Source organism: Aegilops tauschii, chromosome 6 (genome assembly GCF_002575655.3).
Source record: "Aegilops tauschii subsp. strangulata cultivar AL8/78 chromosome 6, Aet v6.0, whole genome shotgun sequence".
In the NCBI taxonomy this organism is placed as follows: domain Eukaryota; kingdom Viridiplantae; phylum Streptophyta; class Magnoliopsida; order Poales; family Poaceae; genus Aegilops; species Aegilops tauschii.
In genome coordinates, this window is record NC_053040.3 from 23,407,811 (window position 1) to 23,428,202 (window position 20,392).

Here is a 20,392-nt window from a genome sequence, read left to right on the forward strand (position 1 = left end):
GTGAGGTGGAAAAACACATCGACGGCCAGGATGAACCAAAAACGGTTCATAACGAGGGGCACGATCGTCTTTGTTGCCCCGCGTACAGCCGTGAGGAGCCCTGGGAGGCCCGTACGGGCCCGGTTAGATCGTATGCCCGGCCGTATACGTATTTGTATATGGCGGCGTTTCGTGCGCGCGTGGAACCGCCCGCGCGTGGGGCAGCACGTGTCACGGGTAGATTCCAAAACCGTCCCATCATATAAATGTGGAGGGCAACCACCTCCGGCCGCATCGCCCACCATTTCCCCCCACCGCATCGTCTCCCTCTCCCCACTCCCCACTCCCCACTCCCTCTCCTCTCCAACCTCCTCGTCGCCCTCACCGCATCCTCTCCATCGCCATGGCGGACGCAGGAGGCGAGCGCCCAGATTGGGGCGCAGATCTGGTGGAGCAGGCGCGGCAGGTCGCTGCGGGCACCTTTGTGAGGGGACGTGCCGGCGTCCAGCGCGGTGCCCCCCCCCCCCCCCGCTGCAGATCTGGAGAAGGCGGGGGCGGGTTGCAGCGGCGCAGTCCAGCCAGATGCGCCCGCTCTGGCGATCTCCGGCGAGGCGCAGAAGGTGGAGGCGGGCTGTGGCGAGGCGCAGAAGGTGGAGGCGGGCTCTGGCGAGGCGCAGAAGGTGGAGGCGGGCTCTGGCGAGGCACACGAGGTGGAGAAGGTGGAGGCCGGCTCTGGCGAGGAGTAGGCGGAGCAGAAGGTATCTGCTTATCACTTTAATGTGGTAGTTTTTAGATTGTAGGGTTTGTGGCCAGAAGGTTTTTTGGTTAGATTTGTTGGATGTAGGGTTTTCTCTGCATTAGGGTTTTTGAGTATTTGATTCGTGCAAGAATGGTGGACCTCATATGATTATTAGATTAGGTTAGAAGTAGCCGGATTGAGGGATGGAGTTTTTTCAGATGCTTATTAGATTAGTAGTGGAATTTTTGCAGTTTTTAGATGCTTATTAGATTAGTAGTGGAATTTTTGCAGTTCTAGGGATTATGACTGTCATAGTTGCAATTCTTAGATGCTTGATTGATGCATGTTGTCATAGTTGCAGTTCTTTGATGCTTGATTGATGCCTGTCAGCCAGAGGCTATGAGATGGGTTGTGCATGTCCTTGTGTTTTTGGAAAATGTCTACCTGAGGTGATTAGATGGTGCATTAGTTTGGTTGTAAATATAGTGAAGGATGTGCTCATGTAATGGGTGTTGTCATGTTAATCAAAAAGAGCTTCTCAAGGGCTGGATTTGTTTGTGTTGGATTGGGGCTTCTGAAGGAGAGGGGAAGGGGCAGTCTAAACTTATTTAGTTTGGGTTAGTAGTGGAATTTTGCCGTTGCTTCAGAGATATTTACAGCATTGAACATCCTCTCCAATGTCGTTCCTTCAGAGATAAAAGCACCTTGGGATTTTTTCAGTGGTTAGTAGTGGAATTTTTGCTTGTTAGATTTTAATTAGTATGAGGTTTAATACCTTATTTAAGGGGGAATTTAAGGTCAGATAGACGTCATATGATTATTAGATCTGTAGGTCAATGCTGCAGACATATATGATTATTTGATTTGATCTGTGGTTCAATGATACTGGATGGAAACATATTTGATTTGGAATGCATTTATTTTGATGTGCCAATGAATTGATTTAGATGATACAAGATTCATCTATAGTATAATTTGTTGTTGTTTAGGTACGTAATGAAATTTTAGATGTTTGTTGGAGATGTATGCATTTATAGTTGAAGTTGTACCTAATTAACTACTGCATTATGTTAATATGTGTAGGAGCTTTGTTGCATTATCCCAAAAACAGTAATTTGTGCATATTAAAAATTATAGTTGGCTTGTGTAATTAGGAGCAATGGATGTAATTTTATATTTAGGGGGCTAAGAGATAACTCACTTTACAATTGCAGAAGGGTGGCCTAAAAACAGTAAGATGACCTTGAAATATTGTCCTTGCCCAAAATTTTATAAATCAAATGTTGTAGGCATGCCTATTGTCGAGCCTCATAAAATTAACCTGGCCAAAGATTTTCCTCTTTTGCAAATACTTATGATGAATTACAAAAATATGCAGCTAGGATGTCAGCATTATATAACTATGAAGTAAACATTCCAAGGCAGGATCCTAGTAACAAAATATACTATATGTTTCCATTAAGTAGTGTGGGGGGGGGGGATTCCTTCAAAGGAAAAGTGTTGGGTTAATCCAGGGAATGTCAAGAATCCAGCTTGGATTTCCATTAGCATTTATGAAGGAAAGCATTTGTCTATTGATTGATTGCTTAGATTCTGTATTTATAAGGAAAGCATTTGGTCACTTGCAACATACCAATGTGGTTCACATTCACAATTTTGTGTGTAATGACATTCTTTGAACTGCAATTCAATTCATTGTAATTGATGTGCTTGTTTGACAATATAGCAGGAGGAGGAGGATCTTGTGGTTGTGGGCAACAAGAGGAAGTGGGACAAGACTGGGTTCTACCCATATGACTCTGATGAAGATGAGCCGTATGAGGTAAGGCCTAGTTGAAATGTTATTTGTGCATTGAGTTAATGTGTTTATAGTATTTGAATGCATAATGTATTAATGTCAGTCATTAATGTGTGCAGTATGAATCTGGAGATGATGTGGTCGAGGGGAACGTCGAGTCGTTTGAAGAGAAGGTGGTGTTGAAGATCAGGACCCAAGGACCTGGTATGTACCACAACTGGAGGACGGAGAAGTACCGCTGCCCCTTCTACAGCAAGCCCAAGCCCAGGTCTGGGTTATTGGAGCATCTGATGGAACATTGCCGGGATACATCGATCTCCAGTGGTGAGTACAAGATCAGGGTTGAGCATTCTGCCCTCCTGAAGGTCCTGAGAAACCCTAACCTCTAGTCCTACATCATGCTGATCATCAGAAGCTGGAAGCCGTACTCATCATCAGTATATTTGATGATGTTTTACTTTTGGAAAGCTGCATCTGGGTCTGAACTAGTTAAAAACTACCTCTATTAATGTAATGTAATGTATTGTGTGTCTTAACTGGATCTGTTGTGAACTGCCTGGTACCTAATGCTATCTATATATGTCTGGCCTTAACTTTATTGGTGGTGAATGCCTCCTTCATGTTTACTTGTTGTTTCGATGGTGCAATGATCACAAATGGCGCTTTAGTGTTGCTTCAGACATGCTGCAACACTTGTCTATGTTGTGCGCAAGTGCAACATGCTGTGCGCATGTGCCAATTATACCAAATATTGAATCTGGCAATGTTCCAAATTGGCTGTCATGAATTATATTACAAGGGGTTTCGTAAAGTTACTGATAATTATTCATCCTCACACATTCCATCAATGCGTAATTTGAATAAGCAAAAAGATCAAATGTTCCATCATTTGAACCAATGTTGCAATAACAGAGCAAATATTCCATCATCAAAGTGTGAAGGAATTAAATGTAAATTTACAAGAGTAATGTAAAACTAGTTAAAAATAATGTGTGCAAAAAAAAGGAATTTGAAATAAGATCTACTTTATTTTTAATAAAGTTATATAAGAGGGCATTAAAAAAATAAGCTGAAGGCATTAAACAAAAGGAAAAGCATGGGCCAGCCTAGCCATCTTGGAAACCATACTTTATAAATAAAAAAATACAGAAAAATAAGAGGGCATTAAAAAATAGACAAATATAAGAGGGCATTATAAATTAAAAAAATTGAAAAAAATAGAAAGAAAATATAAGAGGGCATTATAAATTTCAAAGAAAATATAAGTGGGCATTATAAACAAATATAAGAGGGAATTAGAAATTTCAAAGAAATTTTGGAACAAGAATATTTTACAATGCCCCCCAGAGTTATAGACCGATGTTTTGACCAGCCAGTCTAGAGGGCATTATAAATTAATAAAAATTCAAAAAAAATAAAACCTTGGAAACCTAGCTTTGTTTGTGCAAGATATCATGTGTGCCAAAATTGAGATGATTTAGAATTGGTTGAGAAAATGACCGCATTCCGGAGGGGCCATTTGGTCTAACTTAAGCCAGTTTTTGAACATACGTGATTTTTTTCCACCACCTCCAAATCACCCAAATCTTCTTGTACATGGTGACCCACATGTGCCAAACATGGTTATGAAAGAAAATTTGGAAAAATAATACTTTACAATGCCCCCTTGAGGTATAGACCGATGTTTTGACCAGTCAGTCTAGAGGGCATTATAAATTAATAAAAAATTATAAAAAAAAATAAAACCTTGGAAAACTAGCTTTGTTTGTGCAAGAGATCATGTGTGCCAAAATTGAGGTGATTTGGAGGTGGTCGAAAAAATCATCGCATTCCGGAGGGGCCATTTGGTCAACTTAAGCCAGTTTTTGAACATACGTGATTTTTTCCACCACCTCCAAATAACCCAAATTTTCTTGTACATGGTGACCCACATGTGCCAAACATGGCTATGTAAGAAAATTTGGAAAAATAATAGTTTACAATGCCCCCCTGAGGTATAGACCGATGGTTTGACCAGTCAGTCTAGAGGGCATTATAAATTAATAAAAAATTCAAAAAAATGTAAAACCTTGGAAAACTAGCTTTGTTTGTGCAAGAGATCATGTGTGCCAAACCTGAGGTGATTTGGAGGTGGTCGAAAAAATCGAACATATGTGATTTTTTCCACCACCTCCAAATCACCCAAATTTTCTTTTACATGGTGACCCACATGTGCCAAACATGGCTATGAAATAAAATTTGGAAAAATAATAGTTTACAGTGCCCCCTTGAGGTATAGACCGATGGTTTGACCATCAGTCTAGAGGGCATTATAAATTAATAAAAAATTGAAAAAAATATAAAACCTTGGAAAACTAGCTTTGTTTGTGCAAGAGATCATGTGTGCCAAAACTGAGGTGATTTGGACGTGGTCGAAAAAATCATCGCATTCCGGAGGGGCCATTTGGTCTAATCGTAAGCTAGTTTTTGAACATACGTGATTTTTTCCACCACCTCCAAATCACCCAAATTTTCTTTTACATGGTGACCCACATGTGCCAAACATGGCTATGAAAGAAAATTTGGAAAAATAATAGTTTACAATGCCCCCTTGAGGTATAGACCGATGGTTTGACCAGTCAGTCTAGAGGGCATTATAAATTAATAAAAAATTCAAAACATGTAAAACCTTGGAAAACTAGCTTTGTTTGTGCAGGAGATCATGTGTGCCAAAACTAAGGTGATTTGGAGGTTGTCGAAAAAATCATAGCATTCCGGAGGGGCCATTTGGTCTAACTTAAGCCAGTTTTTGAACATACGTGATTTTTTCCACCACCTCCAAATCACCCAAATTTTCTTGTACATGGTGACCCACATGTGCCAAATATGGCTATGAAAGAAAATTTGGAAAAATAATAGTTTACAATGCCCCCGTGAGGTATAGACCGATGGTTTGACCATCAGTCTAGAGGGCATTATAAATTAATAAAAAATTCAAAACAAATATAAAACCTTGGAAAAGTAGCTTTGATTGTGCAAGAGATCATGTGTGCCAAAACTGAGGTGATTTGGAGGTGGTCAAAAAAATCATCGCATTCCGGAGTGGCCATTTGGTCTTAACTTAAGCTAGTTTTTGAACATAAGTGATTTTTTCCACCACCTCCAAATCACCGAAATTTTCTTGTACATGGTGACCCACATGTGCCAAACATGGCTATGAAAGAAAATTTGGAAAAATAATAGTTTACAATGCCCCCTTGAGGTATAGACCGATGGTTTGACCAGTCAGTCTAGAGGGCATTATAAATTGATAAAAAATTCAAAACAAATATAAAACCTTGGAAAAGTAGCTTTGATTGTGCAAGAGATCATGTGTGCCAAAACTGAGGTGATTTGGAGGTGGTCGAAAAAATCATCGCATTCCGGAGTGGCCATTTGGTCTTAACTTAAGCTAGTTTTTGAACATAAGTGATTTTTTCCACCACCTCCAAATCACCGAAATTTTCTTGTACATGGTGACCCACATGTGCCAAACATGGCTATGAAAGAAAATTTGGAAAAATAATACTTTACAATGCCCCCTTGAGGTATAGACCGATGTTTTGACCAGTCAGTCTAGAGGACATATTTTGTTTCAAACTTGTGTGCAAAATTAGACATTTGACATATGCAAAAAATTGAATACAAATTTAAAAATTTACTTTGGGTATCCTCACATGGTGGAAATGTTTGGTCCAAATATTTTTAATATTTTTAAATTTTAAATTTAATTTATAATTTGAAAATTTAATGATTCAAACTTGTTTGGAAAATTTGACATGTGACATATACAAAAAATTAGACATGTGACATATGCAAAAAAATTAAATAAATAATAAAAAATGCCAGCCTACCAACAACGTTTATATGAAACCCCACGGCCTGCATCCGACTAGTAACCCATTGGGCCAGGATGCAGGCCCGCGGTGAATGTATAGAAGTTGCCGGTAGGCCCAACGGGGCAGAGAGAGACTGGTTAGGCAATGAGCTGCCTGCTTTAGATAGGAACTTGAGATGATTAGCTCAGGTGGGTTTATAAACCGGTGCGAGCTCCTCTCCGTTGGCGAGGTGGGACTAAACTCCCACCACCCCGAGACAGTGCCCGCCGCGGCTTTGATTTGGGCCTAATTTGGGTGGGCCGTTCCAGGCCGGCCTCACACGCGGTTATCAGCTGGAGAGGGGGAAAAGTCCCCATTTCATCTGGCAGATACGAACCCTAGGTCTTTGCTTCTGTTCCCCATTCACTCCGTGTGCTCAAATCTCACATCTGGCGTCGCCGGCGATGGGGGACAAGAAGGGAAGGAGGTCGCGGTCGGCAAGTGATTGCCGCCGCGCTCAAGAAAAGTGGGAGGAGGCAGTTGGGAAGTTCTGTAAGGGCGATCTGGAGAAGAGGGCGAATGTGGAGGAGATCTGCAGCTGGTTTCCCAGCTTGCAGATGTTCATCGACCACGGTAGGGGTCTCATCAAAGTGCTTATGGGCAATGAGAAGAAATAGTTGTTTGGTCCTGCTCGAGGAGTTGTTCCAGTCCAGGTTTTCCTCTGGGCTATGAACGAAGCGGAGAACTCCCCGGATCCGCGTCAGCGTGCGAGGTGGTACATGTACCGCTCCCGCCGCCGCGCGCCACCTATTCCAGTGCCAGATCTTGTCGGAGTGTTGCTCGCCGTGCCTGCTCCGGTTGATCAGTCCAATGTTCACTCTGACAGTGATGTGGAGCAAAGAAAGGATGATAGTGATAGTGAAGATGTGGAGCATAGCGAGGATGAGAGTGATAGCGAAGATGTGGAGCAGAGCAAGGATGAGAGCGGCGAAGAGGAGGTTGTTCTGCTGCTGGACGACAGTGTTGGAGTGGAGGAGCAGGATGATGTTGTCCAGGAGCAGCCGGCGGACGTGCAGATTGTGGGTCCAGGGATCCCGCAGCTCGGAGACAGGACCATGCCGATTGAAGCAGAGACCTACATCCGTATGGGCATTCGTCACTCAGAGCGCATCAGCAAGTTGAAGGACAAGAAAACAGAGTGATGGCATGTGAGTGTCTTCAGTTAGTCTATCTGTGTGAGTCAGTTTGGACCCGTTTGATAGCATACTATGTTCTAAGTTCTTTGAGAATACTTCAGTATTTGAGATTATGTTAGTTTTATTTACAGTGAGCTGTTTGGTTGCCCCTAATAAATGTGATTTTAGTACTGCAGTATTGGGAAAACCATAGTTATTTCTCTGCATGAAAAATGTAGCCCCTAATAGGATTGTTGATTGATCTATTTTGCAGACAAAGGAGCCACAAAAAAGGTGCTGGAGGTGGCAGCAAGACTGCTAGAGCGAGTAGCAAGTGAAGTGTACACAGCGAAGCAGGGGTGGAGAATCAACGTGGCAAGACTGGAAGGATAAAAAAGAAGACTCTACTTCCTGCTGAAGATGTGGCCTTTACTTTGTTGCGATGTTTTAGTAGTTGTTGCTGTTATTTTGCGGTGCTCATGAACTTTGTAAGCCTAGGATGATGGGTTAGGCAAACTGCAGGCCATGCTGGCTTTTGGTTATATAGGTTTATGCTGGCTTGAAGTGGAAATAGAGCATTATTAATGATATATGGATCAACCAGTTCTTCAACTCTAAGGTTGCGTTAATTTGGTTCTAGATTCAAATACATAGCTTAACCCTGCAAGGTTAGCAATAAAACCCTAGAACAGTGCCCCGACATGACGCAACGTGTGTATTGTGTCCGAATTCGTGCACACCTTGCCTGGGGGACCACATTGGCCATGCCCACATGCTCCGAAAAAGTTGGGGTCATCTCATGCATGCCTCCACATGAACCATGTACAAGTCGGACCATTCGGGTTTGCCAGAGGGCAAGTTTGAAAGAGGTTTTCCTTGCCGGTCCCACCAAATGATCCCAAACTTTATGCACACCCTACCATGACCATGGCATGCATGTGGGAGCAGAATTCATACACCACGGCCTCATTTTTGTTGAAATCCCATTAATAGCCATGTGTCTTACATGTAAGTGAGCATGTGTAAAATTTATTAGGTGATTTGAAGGTCAAAACATTAACTTGTCATATATGCAAAAAAATGTGTATTGAATGAAAGTGTGCATGTGTATAATTTAGTGTGTGATTTGAAGATCAAAACACATGGCAATATGCCAAAAAAAGTGCCCACCTACCAGAGCAGGAGAATTCATACACCACGGCCTGCATACGACTAGGAACCCAGCCTTTCATGGGCCAGGATGCAGGCCCGTGGTGCAGAATATCTCTGGTGCTAGTAGGCCCCACGGGGCAGAGGGGCCGAGAGTTAGGCAGTGTACTGCCTGCATATGATAGGAGCTTGGGAGGGGAGTCGCAGCCGGGTATATAAACCGGTGCGGTGCTCTCTCGCTTGGCGAGGTGGGACTAAACTCCCACCACCCCACGGCTGTGCGCTGTGCTGTGCCTTGCGCGGCTCTGCCTTGGGCCCAATTCGGGCGGGCTGGCCCAGGGCAGCCTTACCCGCGCACTGATCTGTTACATATTCTCTTTGTTTTTCACTTCTTAACTCCAAAATTTATTTTCTTGTTTATATTTCTAATATTTAAAATCAAATCTCTTTTTTCTATATTATTTCTAACAGTGTTTACTAAAATTAAAAAAATATGCCAAATTTTGTTGTGTTTTATTTCATTTGTTCGTTCTCGTTTTTATATTGATAATATTTATGAAATATAAACTAAAATGGTGTGTTTTATTTCAATTCTTCATTCTAATATTTCTTATCTTTATTATAATTGAAATGTTTTTAGTTTGTAAAATAAAATGTTCTGTTTTATTTCACTTCTTCATTCTAATATTTGCTCTCTTCTTTATATTTGAAATATTTTCAAAATGTAAGATAATATGTTATCTTTTATTTCACTTCTTCATTCTAATAGATCTTATCTTTTTTACATTTGAATTGTTTTTTAAAATCCTAGTAAATGCATCGAGTGTCGGAAATCGATGAGAATTGGCATGCATGATGTCCATGGTCATCCCATTGCGTGAAAAAAATTTGGGGCCATTTGGTTGAGTCCAGAAAAAACAACGTCCTTCGGGCTCCCCCTACGGCAGACCCGAATGATGGTGATTGCACATGTGCTATGTGCTGGCCTGCATGAAATGACACCAAACTTTGGCACCATGTGAGGAAGCCCAATGTAGGCCCCCATGCAACATCTGAGCCATTCCTGACACCGAACGAACATTGCGTCACGTCCGGGCAGCGTTTCGGGTTCTTTTCGCCGGCAAAATCCTAGTAAATGCATCGAGTGTCGGAAATCGATGAGAATTGGCATGCATGATGTCCATGGTGTGAAAAAAAATTTGGGGCCATTTGGTTGAGTCCAGAAAAACAACATCCTTCGGGCTCCCCCTACGGCAGACCCGAATGATGGTGATTGCACATGTGCTATGTGCTGGCCTGCATGAAATGACACCAAACTTTGGCACCATGTGAGGAAGCCCAATGTAGGCCCCCATGCAACATCTGAGCCATTCCTGACACCGAACGAACATTGTGTCACGTCCGGGCAGCGTTTCGAGTTCTTTTCGCCGGCAAAATCCTAGTAAATGCATCGAGTGTCGGAAATCGATGAGAATTGGCATGCATGATGTCCATGGTCATCCCATTGCGTGAAAAAAATTTGGGGCCATTTGGTTGAGTCCAGAAAAACAACGTCCTTCGGGCTCCCGCTACTGCAGACCCGAATGATGGTGATTGCACATGTGCTATGTGCTGGCCTGCATGAAATGACACCAAACTTTGGCACCATGTGAGGATGCCCAATCTAGGCCCGCATGCAACATGTGAGCCATTCCTGACACCGAACGAACGTTGCGTCACGTCCGGGCAACGTTTCGGGTTCTTTTCGCCGGCAAAATCCTAGTAAATGCATCGAATGTCAGAAATCGATGAGAATTGGCATGCATGATGTCCATGGTCATCCCATTGTGTGAACAAAATTTGGGGCCATTTGGTTGAGTTGAAATAATTATTTGATATCAAAATTTTCTAATATGAAAAAGAAAAGAAAAAAAGTACATGAAACGAGCCCCTCATCGCTCAACGAGAGGAGCAGCTGCAATTTGTTACACAATTCCCGGATCGGAATCTACAAAAAAACTCGAGCGTGGGAAGCCTATCCCTTTAATTTAGGAGCACGTACTGCCTCTCCTCAACTAAGGAAGGCAAAGATCACGGGCGTTCTATCCCTAGTGGTTACGACGACCTAGGAGATCCTCCTCCTCCTATTTAGTCTCGGCATCGTCTTTCATGTCGTCTACGACGGCTCCTACCGCCGAGTCGATGACAGCTGCGTCCCTAGCATCGGCCCAACCCCAGCAAGATCGTCGAGAACATCCAGGTCGTCAGCGCGTGCTGGCCGTCGTGGACGAACTGCGTCCACGTTACAACGCCGACAACTTCCATCTTCATCGAGCGATCCAGTATGTTGGCAACCGTACCGCATCCATGATGCTTTTCTTTGTGTGTGTGTTAGATTCGATAGGACGAAGATTAATTAGCGCATAATCTTCGCATTACATCTCTTGGAGTAGATGTTTTTTGTTTGTGCGTGTATTAGATTAGATAGGCCTATGACACTAGATTTGTTTGTGCGTGTATTTGATTAGATAGCCCTATGATTGCAAATTAGTTTCTTCATGTTGTTTGTTGTCTTTCACTTGTAGGTTGGATTGATGAATAAACAACAATTTTTTATCAGTGTTAGTTATAGCATAGTCACTTTAAGTTATAGCAATGCCCTAAGACATGCATGTTGCAACTATGAGACGCTGACTAATATTGTATGTGATGCACGTTTGTTTGATGCATGTTCCAGTATGCGTAATTTCGTTTTTTTCTTTTCAATTTACTGTTAATTAGGCACTGTCACCGATTCTTATATCTATTTGTACAGTACCATATGAAAATAAATGATTAGATAAATTATGTTGCTTTTTATTATGAAACTAATTCGTTAAATAAGTACTTGTTAAACTGTCATTTTATGTGCTGCACGTGTCTCTGCTGAATGTTTCAGTATGAATAAATTATGTTGTATAGTTTTCTATCTATTGTGGGATAGTGTATTCCATTATTATGTTTTATGCAACAATTTGTTAGGAAAAAAGTTGATTACATAATTTATGGTACTATAACCAAGTATATTTTTTACCAGGATGGATGAACTCAACGGAGAAATTGTTTGCGCCGTAAAAAAATGGTGCAAACTTATTGCCGGTGTATCTTCCGGTCAACGGGCCGCACTTGCCGAAACACCACTCCGTAGCATGCTTCAGATACCTTCGCTGAAGATGCGTACACTGTTGATCCGGTACATGGTTGAGATATTTGATCCTAGCAAGGGCAGATTCATTGTACAAGACTTGGTTGGCGAAGTGTCTCTCGGTGCCGTGGATGTTGAGTGCATCTTGGCCTTGGAGAACCACGGACTGTCGGCAGATGGTATTCTCGGTGAGGAAGGTGAGGATGTTAAAGATCGAGTGCCGCCTCAATTCCTGAGCAAGACCACAGCTAACATAGTCATCGATGATCTGATTGTGGACATCACAAAAAATAAATCTGCCGACGACGATTTCCTTCGGAGAGTTGTCCTCGTGTTGCTTGGAACAGTTCTTGCTCCCATGTCGACCAAGACTGTACCAAAGCAATATTATGCATTGGTGGACGATGTGAAGCGTATATCCAAGATTAATTGGAATGCATTCACCCTCCGGGTTCTGCTGGACTGCCTTCACAACGTGAGGAAAGGCAAACACCTCCGCCAATGGCCGAGAGGGAACTTAGCTCTCCTGCAGGTACACCTTTCAGACTTGTACCATTGCAAAAAAAATATGATTGCTAATTTACCTGCTGTATAGTACTAATTGTAATTTTTCATATTCATGCAGTACCTGTACTGGGAGAAGGTTCAGCCTCTGGAAGGTGAATGCGCATTCAATCCTAGCTTGTCCATGGAACCTCTAATGAGGAATTGGACTGAAGCTGCAGCCTCAAGGAGAGACAAGTTTGATTATGACCAAGGCCGTGGCCGTGGTAACATCAAGGTAATTCATTACGTTGGGTACTTCTTAAATCTTTTATATAACATAATTAGTTGTATTAATATTTTTATTGATCACATATACTTGTATTTCACATGCAGATTGAAGACAACATAACCAAGGAGTATAGGGCGCCGGAGCACAAAGTACCCGAACCAGAAAAGCCAAAAATGAAGCCCGCCGTTGGTGCGGCAAAGAAGTCCAAGTTAGCCTCAAACGCGGACGAGATGATGAACCTCATCATGAAGTGGTGTATGGATTACATACGCAGCCAAATGAAGGAAATACCAGAACAAGTAGCCGAGGTGACACACCCTTAATTCTATGTTTACAACATTTTTGAAGTTGCAAAACCGTGCCGACATTAATTAATTTTTTATGTAATGCAGAGATTGTTAGAGAAGTTGAACCAAAATGGTGTGATGTACAAGCCAGCGGCTGCTGCGGCTTCCGGCAACAACGATGCCGACCTAGAAGTGGATTCCTTTGAGAATGGTCCGCCAGAAAAAAAAGAATTCGTGTACAAGGATGACTCTGACGGTCTAGAGCCGGTGATTGATTTGACACAGCCTGACGAGCCTGTTGTAAACCAGAACAACAATGATGAGGAAGTATGTTTTCATTTATTTGTCTTCATTTATCTCAATTACTCTTCTTCATTTTCGTTAACTGAACCTATCACATTATTTTTTTGTTAACTAAAAAACACCTGCCAAGTTAAATGTTGACAAGACAATGAAGCCTACTGATGAGTGCGGCGCAACACCGGAGAACCCTTGGATTGTAGGTAATTCTCCTCGAGCAGAATCGTCCGACATTGACATTTCTACAAGTTCTATCGACAGGATGGTGGGTAAGAGCAAGGGGAAAAAGTCTGCAGCAACCGCAAAAGAAGACGATGTTATATCCGGGAAGCGCCGACGGACTGTTCCCAAGAAATTTGAATCCCCCTTTAAACTTGACAAGCCCGGCAAGCGAAGCGCTCGCGGTACTAAGCCATCCGGCAACACTACCGCAACTAGAGGTACCGTTAGTAGCTATCTTAGTGCTTAATTTACTACCATTTCATGTACTCACCGTTCGTGACGTTCGTAATTTATCATGCAGCTCTGTTTAGTGACAATGACATGGAAGGCTCTGTTAAGGACGATTTGACACCGGAACTCATCGATGCTGCTGTTGCGTTTGTGGAGGCAGCTGCTCGGTCTGAGAAGAATATGACAAAAAGAGTTTACTACAATGAACGTGGCACCTCTGTGACTGTGGAGAGTATACGACCGGTACTTGAGCATACATGGCTGGCGGATGACGTCAGATCTATTACCATGTCCTGCTATTTAAGTGCATAATCTAGGTGTCACCTATGAAAATAAAATGTTCTATTATTTTACGCAGATTATCGATGCTTATCAGACACATTTGGTTCTGCGCGTTGGTCATGATCGGCACCTCTGTCCAGCCTGGAGGTCCAAATACCTTGTTGATCGTGCTAAGGCACGAGACAACCCTAAACCGTCGAAATACAACATGGATAGTGCGCTGAGCAGAGCTGGAGCAGTACGTAGGGTTCTGGACGAGTATACCGTCCGTGATAAGGTACGATATGTTCTTACTAGTTCATTAACACTCATTTCAACAAGCATAATTGCATCTGATTACAAATGTGTTCCACATTTCAGTCGTTTATCCCGTTGAACATCGGCAATACACACTGGATCACCGTGGTGATGCACAACCGCAAGAAAGAATTCCGAGTTTTTGATTCGCTCTATCCTCTCGAGTTCTCTCTCGACACTGTGAAAGCACTGGTACTCTCCCCGACATTGAGCATTCTTCATATGAAATGTCATATGGTTTCTCACTACTACTTTCTTTCAAATAGCGACTAGCAATAGCAATTGATATAGAAGAGGCAAACTGTATTACAACAAGAGGACGGGTGAGTTATGGTTCATCATTTTCTACTTATGAAAGACATGTTCGTGTGCACGGTGACTAATGTTTGCATATATATTAGGAACTCTTGTGGCCTTTTTGTGATTGAAGTTATGGAGCATTGGGACGGGGATCGATGGACCGCCGATTTTACCCAGGTAATTTGTCCTCTCTGCTCGTACACTTGTACAATTGTCGTATAATACCAACTTCTATTCATTAAACCTTGTTCTAAAAATTGTAGGGCACGGTTAATGCAAGGAGAAGGCATCTCATCGCCGAGTTGGTTCTCTCACCTACCAACACGCTCGAATGTGTGAAGAACAAAATCTGCGACATCGCAAAGAAAAGCAAGGCGTGAAGACATCATACATGATTCAAGATTCTAGTTTCAGTCGTTTGTTTTAAGTCCGGAAGCACGTTTCCCGGCATGGACAACTTTGATTTTCTATCATTCATGTAATAAGCACGATACCATGGATTTTGTGTGGAATTTTGGTCGCTCACACATACTTGTGTATGTGTAATGCAGTCAGACTATACGTTTCGTACCAATAAATTTTTGCTTCCCTTCATTTGTTCTACCTTAATGTTTTTGCTGCTGTGTTCATTCTTTTCTTCCATGGAAGAGTAATTCATTTCCTTTTTACTTTTGCATATGTTTTTGATTTGATTTGGCATTATTCAACAATAAGAAAAAAAGTTGATAAATTCCTTTTTGTTTGCCTGAGAATCAACCTCGGCTGTCGTGCCATCCAGTGTGGGATCCCGCGCCCGAGACAACGACAGATCCGGTCCCAGCGCGGGCGACCCAGTCGACGAGCGCCAGTTGGTGCGGGGGGACGCGCCAGGTCCGGTCCCGCCCGACCGCTCGGTGGAGACAGCCCGCGTGTCGGACGCAGACGGGCCACCCGTGGATCCTGCGGTTGGTGGAGTAGGCAGATCCGCCTGGGATCCCGTGCGCATGATTGCCGCTGGATCTCTCGGGATCGGCGTCCACAGCTGGATCTTCCTCGTGTCTTGCGCCAGACTCCCTTGGCGTTTTGTGTTGCTTCAAATCTGGTTGCACAGTTTTTTTGCTGCATTTTTGTTAGCCTTTTCCTTTTCTACATCATGAAGATCAGGATCAGTAGCACCATCAATCACATGATCAACTACTATTTCGCCCCCTTGATCAGTATGATTTAGAGCTCCGGTGGAAGCAAAATAATTTCAGTGCTTAGCCAAGAACCCGCATTAGGATGCAGGTCAAACAAGGGCAAACTATTTCGAAAGTGATATAATTTATTGGTTAATATAATATACTTAGACCTTACACAAATGAACCAGCCACAATGCAGATAGGACTTGATCATTCTGTTCAACAATAAACCACAAAATATACTTAAAATTCATCACAAATCTCCTTCAGCTTCTTGATCTTATCAACGTACCCATGTTTCTGTTTGAGAAAATCTGCAATAGTATACTCAAGTTTTTTCTTCTCTTGCTTCAGCTGGTCCCTCTCTCTCATCACTTGGTCTCTCTCTAGCACCACCCGGTCCCGGTCTTTCTCAGCCTTTACCCTCAGGACCTGATGTAGATTGGCACAACCATGGTCTGCCATCTTATTCTTCTCCAGCTCCTCTTTGAGATCGCTAAGTGACAATCTTGCATTGCCCAACTGCGTGAGAGCATCCTCCTTATCAGCCACCAGTTTAGCAAAGTCCATTTTGAAAAATCTCAGCTCTTCCTCCGTCCTCCTCTTTTCTCCAATTAACATGCATTTTTCTTCAGCATTCTTAATATTCTGTCTCAGCTTCTCGTCATACATGCTCCATAGTTCTCTCAGGCAGAACTTCGTAGCCACTGACCACTCCGGGTCTACCCATTCCACATAGTTACATTTCACTTCTTCCTACAGTATGAAAAAATATGGTCTCAATCATATATGCACAAATGCAATAAAATTACATGCAATGCACTAAAAATATGGTCTCAATCATATAAACACAAAATGTAGCATGCAATGATATACATATATATATGTGGATCAATTAACTACAAGTATATGCTATTATGTGCTAAAACAAATATTAGACCGTAAAAAAAACATAAATACGGACTTTGTAAATGCACAAATTAATTGAAATTGTATGCAATTTTGGGCAGAACAATGCATTACCGCGAAGTAAATCGAGCACGAGGTAATTTAAACATATATTTACAGTACGGAACAACATACCTTCTGACCACAGGCAAGAAAACGTCTGCCAGTGTGCAAGGAATCAAAAGCAACTAGCCTGACGCAAGGTTCTCGATGCAGACAACGAGAAGACAGATCGTGAGCAATGCCACTCCATTCATAGCAAGGGATAGTCATAGGAAGCTAAACGAAACAACAGAGATAATGCACAAATCAACGCCCTGCGTTAAATACCGGAAATGAAGAACCCTAACCCTAAGCCTAGCACTATTTGGAGATTATATAGTAGGAGCGTACCTGCAGGCTAGTCACGGATTCGCCATCCGAAGAAGAGCTCGACTCGTCGCTCCACGAAACCATGGCGTAACGTGACCAGCGGCAAGACGTGGATCGGTGGCGGTGGCGGCAGCGGCGGCGGCGGTTGCAGTGGATAGATAGAACGCGCGTGGAGATCGCGAGGGAAGAACCGCCCCGACCAGGTGGCCAGCGCGGCCCATTTAAACGGGCTGTAATCAAAATAAAAATTGTTAAATGGGCTCGGCAACGGGAGCGGCCGTGTGTCGCGCCGTCTTACGGCATCCGTCACCCCCCCTCCACGTCATCGCGACAAGCGGCCCGAGTTACACTACAAGCCATAAAATGGTGGGTTTTTCTTTTCTTTATAAGGGGAAAATGGTGGGTTTTTGGTACGAAGTCTATACTATAGACCAAAGTGAGCTGATATCTTCTATATCTAAATGGTGGTGAACCAAAGGAGTGAATTTTTTTTAATTATTACCACACATAATTACATCTTCTATATCTAAACAACTAGCCACCACTAACCTATTTCTCTTAACATGCAAGTTTGCCACCTCGTCATTCAACATGTATGGAGAAAGGTCCACCACAACATGCAAACAAAATATTCCTGCAACAACATATACATGTTGCACGTAACCATTTCTCTATGAATATATTGCAAAACATTCCCGCAACAACATGCCAGGTATCGTCTAGTTTTCTAATATAATATAACTACAGTGGACAACACAAAAGATGCCATCATTACAAGGGCTAAAATGCTATCCATTTTCCATGATTAAAGTCCCTAGTGACCGCCTCCTGTTTAGTCCATATATGCTACAAGCACTATCTCAAGGTACTGGCCTCTTGCAATAGTATATATCATGTATCATGTATGCAGTAACACATTGTAAACACCTCACTATTAGATCACTGGATTCATCCTAACATAACTTTAGCAATTGTTCTACTCTTCTTCGCCCACCATGCTTCTGCACACGATAACAGGAAAAGTTAATGAATGACAAGTTAAAAACAATTATAACCTACAATGCATACAAAAACTTACTTCTTATTTAGTTTGCATTTCTTGCTGCGTTTAGTGTGCCCTAGCAATTTGCATGCGCCGCACCTGATTCTGATCTCGTCGTACGAAAGTGGCCTACCATTTTTCGACATAGGGCGGTTCTCATCTACCTTAGTTGCACCTTTCGTTGATACTTTAATAGGATCATGAACTTCAACTATGTTGCCTTCATCATCATCTACATATTCAATTGCACAAGTACTAAGATCAGCCGTTTTCTTACTCAAATTTTCCTTTAGCTGATCATACTCATGGCTCTTAGCTATCACGGTCTTCAAACTCTCCTGTAACTGATCCCACAAAGTTGGGTGTTTGCATGCTGCATGCATAGCTTCTGAAGCCAACACACTGACCTGGCTATATTTCATTCTTTCAGCTGCTCCAGTCCATCCAAATCCCAACAGATCGCTTGTGCGCCTGGCGGGCAGTCCCAACCTTGCGTCTTTCGTGAACCGCACAAGAACTAAACACTTTGGTATTTCAGATATATTCAAGTACTTCAGTACATGGAATATGTGCTTGCAAGGTAGACCCTTTCGAATCATTCTTCTGCAGCTGCACCTTATAGTTTCTGCGGAATTTACTGGAGTGTACTCCACCCAAAAACGGCTCTTCCGGTTATTCTTCCAGGCCACGATGTACTGCTGTGATCCGTCTCCGAGCTTTATTTCTACAATCTCCATGCCACCAATTTTCCTAAGATCAGCTTGCAACATATAGAAGTTTGCTGGAGTGAAGACGTGAGAAGCAGCTATCTCAAGTTCCCTCGAGCTAGTAACTGGCACTGGTAAACTCTGTGAGGCCGTGCAATCATCTCGTGCCTCATTCTCACGGATACGTACAACAGCGTTCTCATAGTGCAAAATCATATCCACCAGGGTCATTTCACCGTCTAGGTGGAGGTGAAGGCATGAGTTTAGACTTTCACTCCTCTGGTTGCTTTTCATGCCAAGCCAAAAACCCTCTATCAGATAAGCCGCGGCCCACAGTCTCCTCTTCTTATACATCCGTCTCAACCATGTTACTGTTTTTTTTGACTGCCATCTTTTGGAAAACGCGTGCCATCTCTCCTCAAACGTGGCCGTGGACGTGCTGTAGTACAGAAGAGTTCGGAACTCCTTCAAGGACTTGTGACTGAGGTGAATCTTCATATTTTTTTCTATATGCCACGTACATATACGGTGCCACACGTCTGGCAAGACTTGGCGAATTGCCTTGATCATCGCAGCGTCGGCATCCGTGATAACACTCATAGGCATCTTTTGACACATGGACCTCAAAAAAGTCTCCAGCAGCCACACATATGTCTCTTCGGTCTCGTCCAAAACTATGGCACAAGCAAAAACAGTGGTCTTCCGGTGATTGTTAAGACCAACAAAGGGTATGAATGGCATACCATACCGGTTCATCTTGTACGTGCTGTCAAATACAAGCACGTCGCCGAAGTCCTCATAGTCATGACGAGACTGGGAGTCACACCAGAACATCCTATTCATATGTCCTTCCTTGTCTAGCTTGTACTCGAAAAAGAAGCTAGGATCCCTCTGTTTCCTACTGACCATGATGCCTATGACGGTGGCAGCATCACCTTTTGAAAGCAGCTTCCTCTTCTCCCTGGCGCAAAGGTTGTATATTTCACGCCTGGTAAAACCAACACCGCCATACCATACATGTTTACTGATGAAGGTATCCATCATGTCGTGAATTCTAATCCCTGCAGCTCCCATGGACAGTATCTCAGCTCTCTGGTACTCTTTGATTTTTCTATGCGACCAAAGAAAAGGTACCTCGTCCGGTCCTGCCAAGATATGGCTATGCTTGTCCTCAAAACCATCAACATACCAAACCCCACGCTTTTGGTCAAGCTTCACGGTCAGGTGCGCTTCGCAGTGGCAGCGTGTCTCGGGTCTGAGCCTACGGCTGTGTCCTTCCTCGGTTAGCAACCTGCTGTCACATTTTCCTTGTCTGGAACAAACAAACCGCCTATAACGCATATGACGTGACTCGGTTTTGCTATACCTGACCCTATTCTTTCTAATGCTGAAACCATTATCTCTAGCATAGCTGTTGTAGAAATCATACGCAGCCTCGTGAGACGTAAAAGTCATTTGTATTATCTGCATGAACATATCCCTCTTATCATCTGCACTAGCAGTATCTTGGACATTCTTTTTCCCCTCAACTTCTGTCACCTACACAATCATAACATAGCCATGAAAACAGCTTTCTATGGTATAACATTACTTCCATACAACATTGATTACATACATACCTCAGTCATGA

At 42.8% G+C, this 20,392-nt stretch overlaps 2 protein-coding genes across 2 annotated transcripts; one reads left to right on the top strand and one right to left on the bottom strand.

Moving 5' to 3' along the window:
* Positions 1 to 11,891: 11,891 nt before the first annotated feature.
* LOC109762943 (uncharacterized) lies at positions 11,892 to 14,913 on the top strand. Its single transcript, XM_073501643.1, has 10 exons — positions 11,892 to 12,371; positions 12,465 to 12,620; positions 12,719 to 12,922; positions 13,007 to 13,228; positions 13,335 to 13,605; positions 13,725 to 13,897; positions 14,013 to 14,213; positions 14,297 to 14,425; positions 14,500 to 14,556; positions 14,797 to 14,913. Exons 1-10 carry the CDS (start codon positions 11,892 to 11,894, stop codon positions 14,911 to 14,913), a joined length of 2,010 nt encoding a protein of 669 aa, XP_073357744.1.
* Positions 14,914 to 15,936: 1,023 nt separating this feature from the next.
* LOC141025729 (protein FAR1-RELATED SEQUENCE 5-like) lies at positions 15,937 to 20,390 on the bottom strand. Its single transcript, XM_073501644.1, has 5 exons — positions 20,382 to 20,390; positions 20,129 to 20,301; positions 18,155 to 20,074; positions 16,777 to 16,801; positions 15,937 to 16,449 (listed from the first exon to the last, which is right to left on the bottom strand). Exons 1-5 carry the CDS (start codon positions 20,388 to 20,390, stop codon positions 15,937 to 15,939), a joined length of 2,640 nt encoding a protein of 879 aa, XP_073357745.1.
* Positions 20,391 to 20,392: the final 2 nt, after the last annotated feature.

Coding starts and splice junctions, on each gene's coding strand:
- LOC141025729 (XM_073501644.1), bottom strand. Junction 16,802..18,154: donor TACGACGAGATCAGAATCAG/GTGCGGCGCATG, acceptor GCACACTGGCAG/ACGTTTTCTTGCCTGTGGTC. Junction 16,450..16,776: donor TTCTTGCCTGTGGTCAGAAG/GTATGTTGTTCC, acceptor TTCATACTGTAG/GAAGAAGTGAAATGTAACTA.
- LOC109762943 (XM_073501643.1), top strand. CDS start 11,892: ATGGTTGAGATATTTGATCCTAGCAAGGGCAGATTCATTGTACAAGAC. Junction 13,606..13,724: donor CGGCAAGCGAAGCGCTCGCG/GTACTAAGCCAT, acceptor TTTATCATGCAG/CTCTGTTTAGTGACAATGAC. Junction 13,898..14,012: donor CTGTGGAGAGTATACGACCG/GTACTTGAGCAT, acceptor TATTTTACGCAG/ATTATCGATGCTTATCAGAC.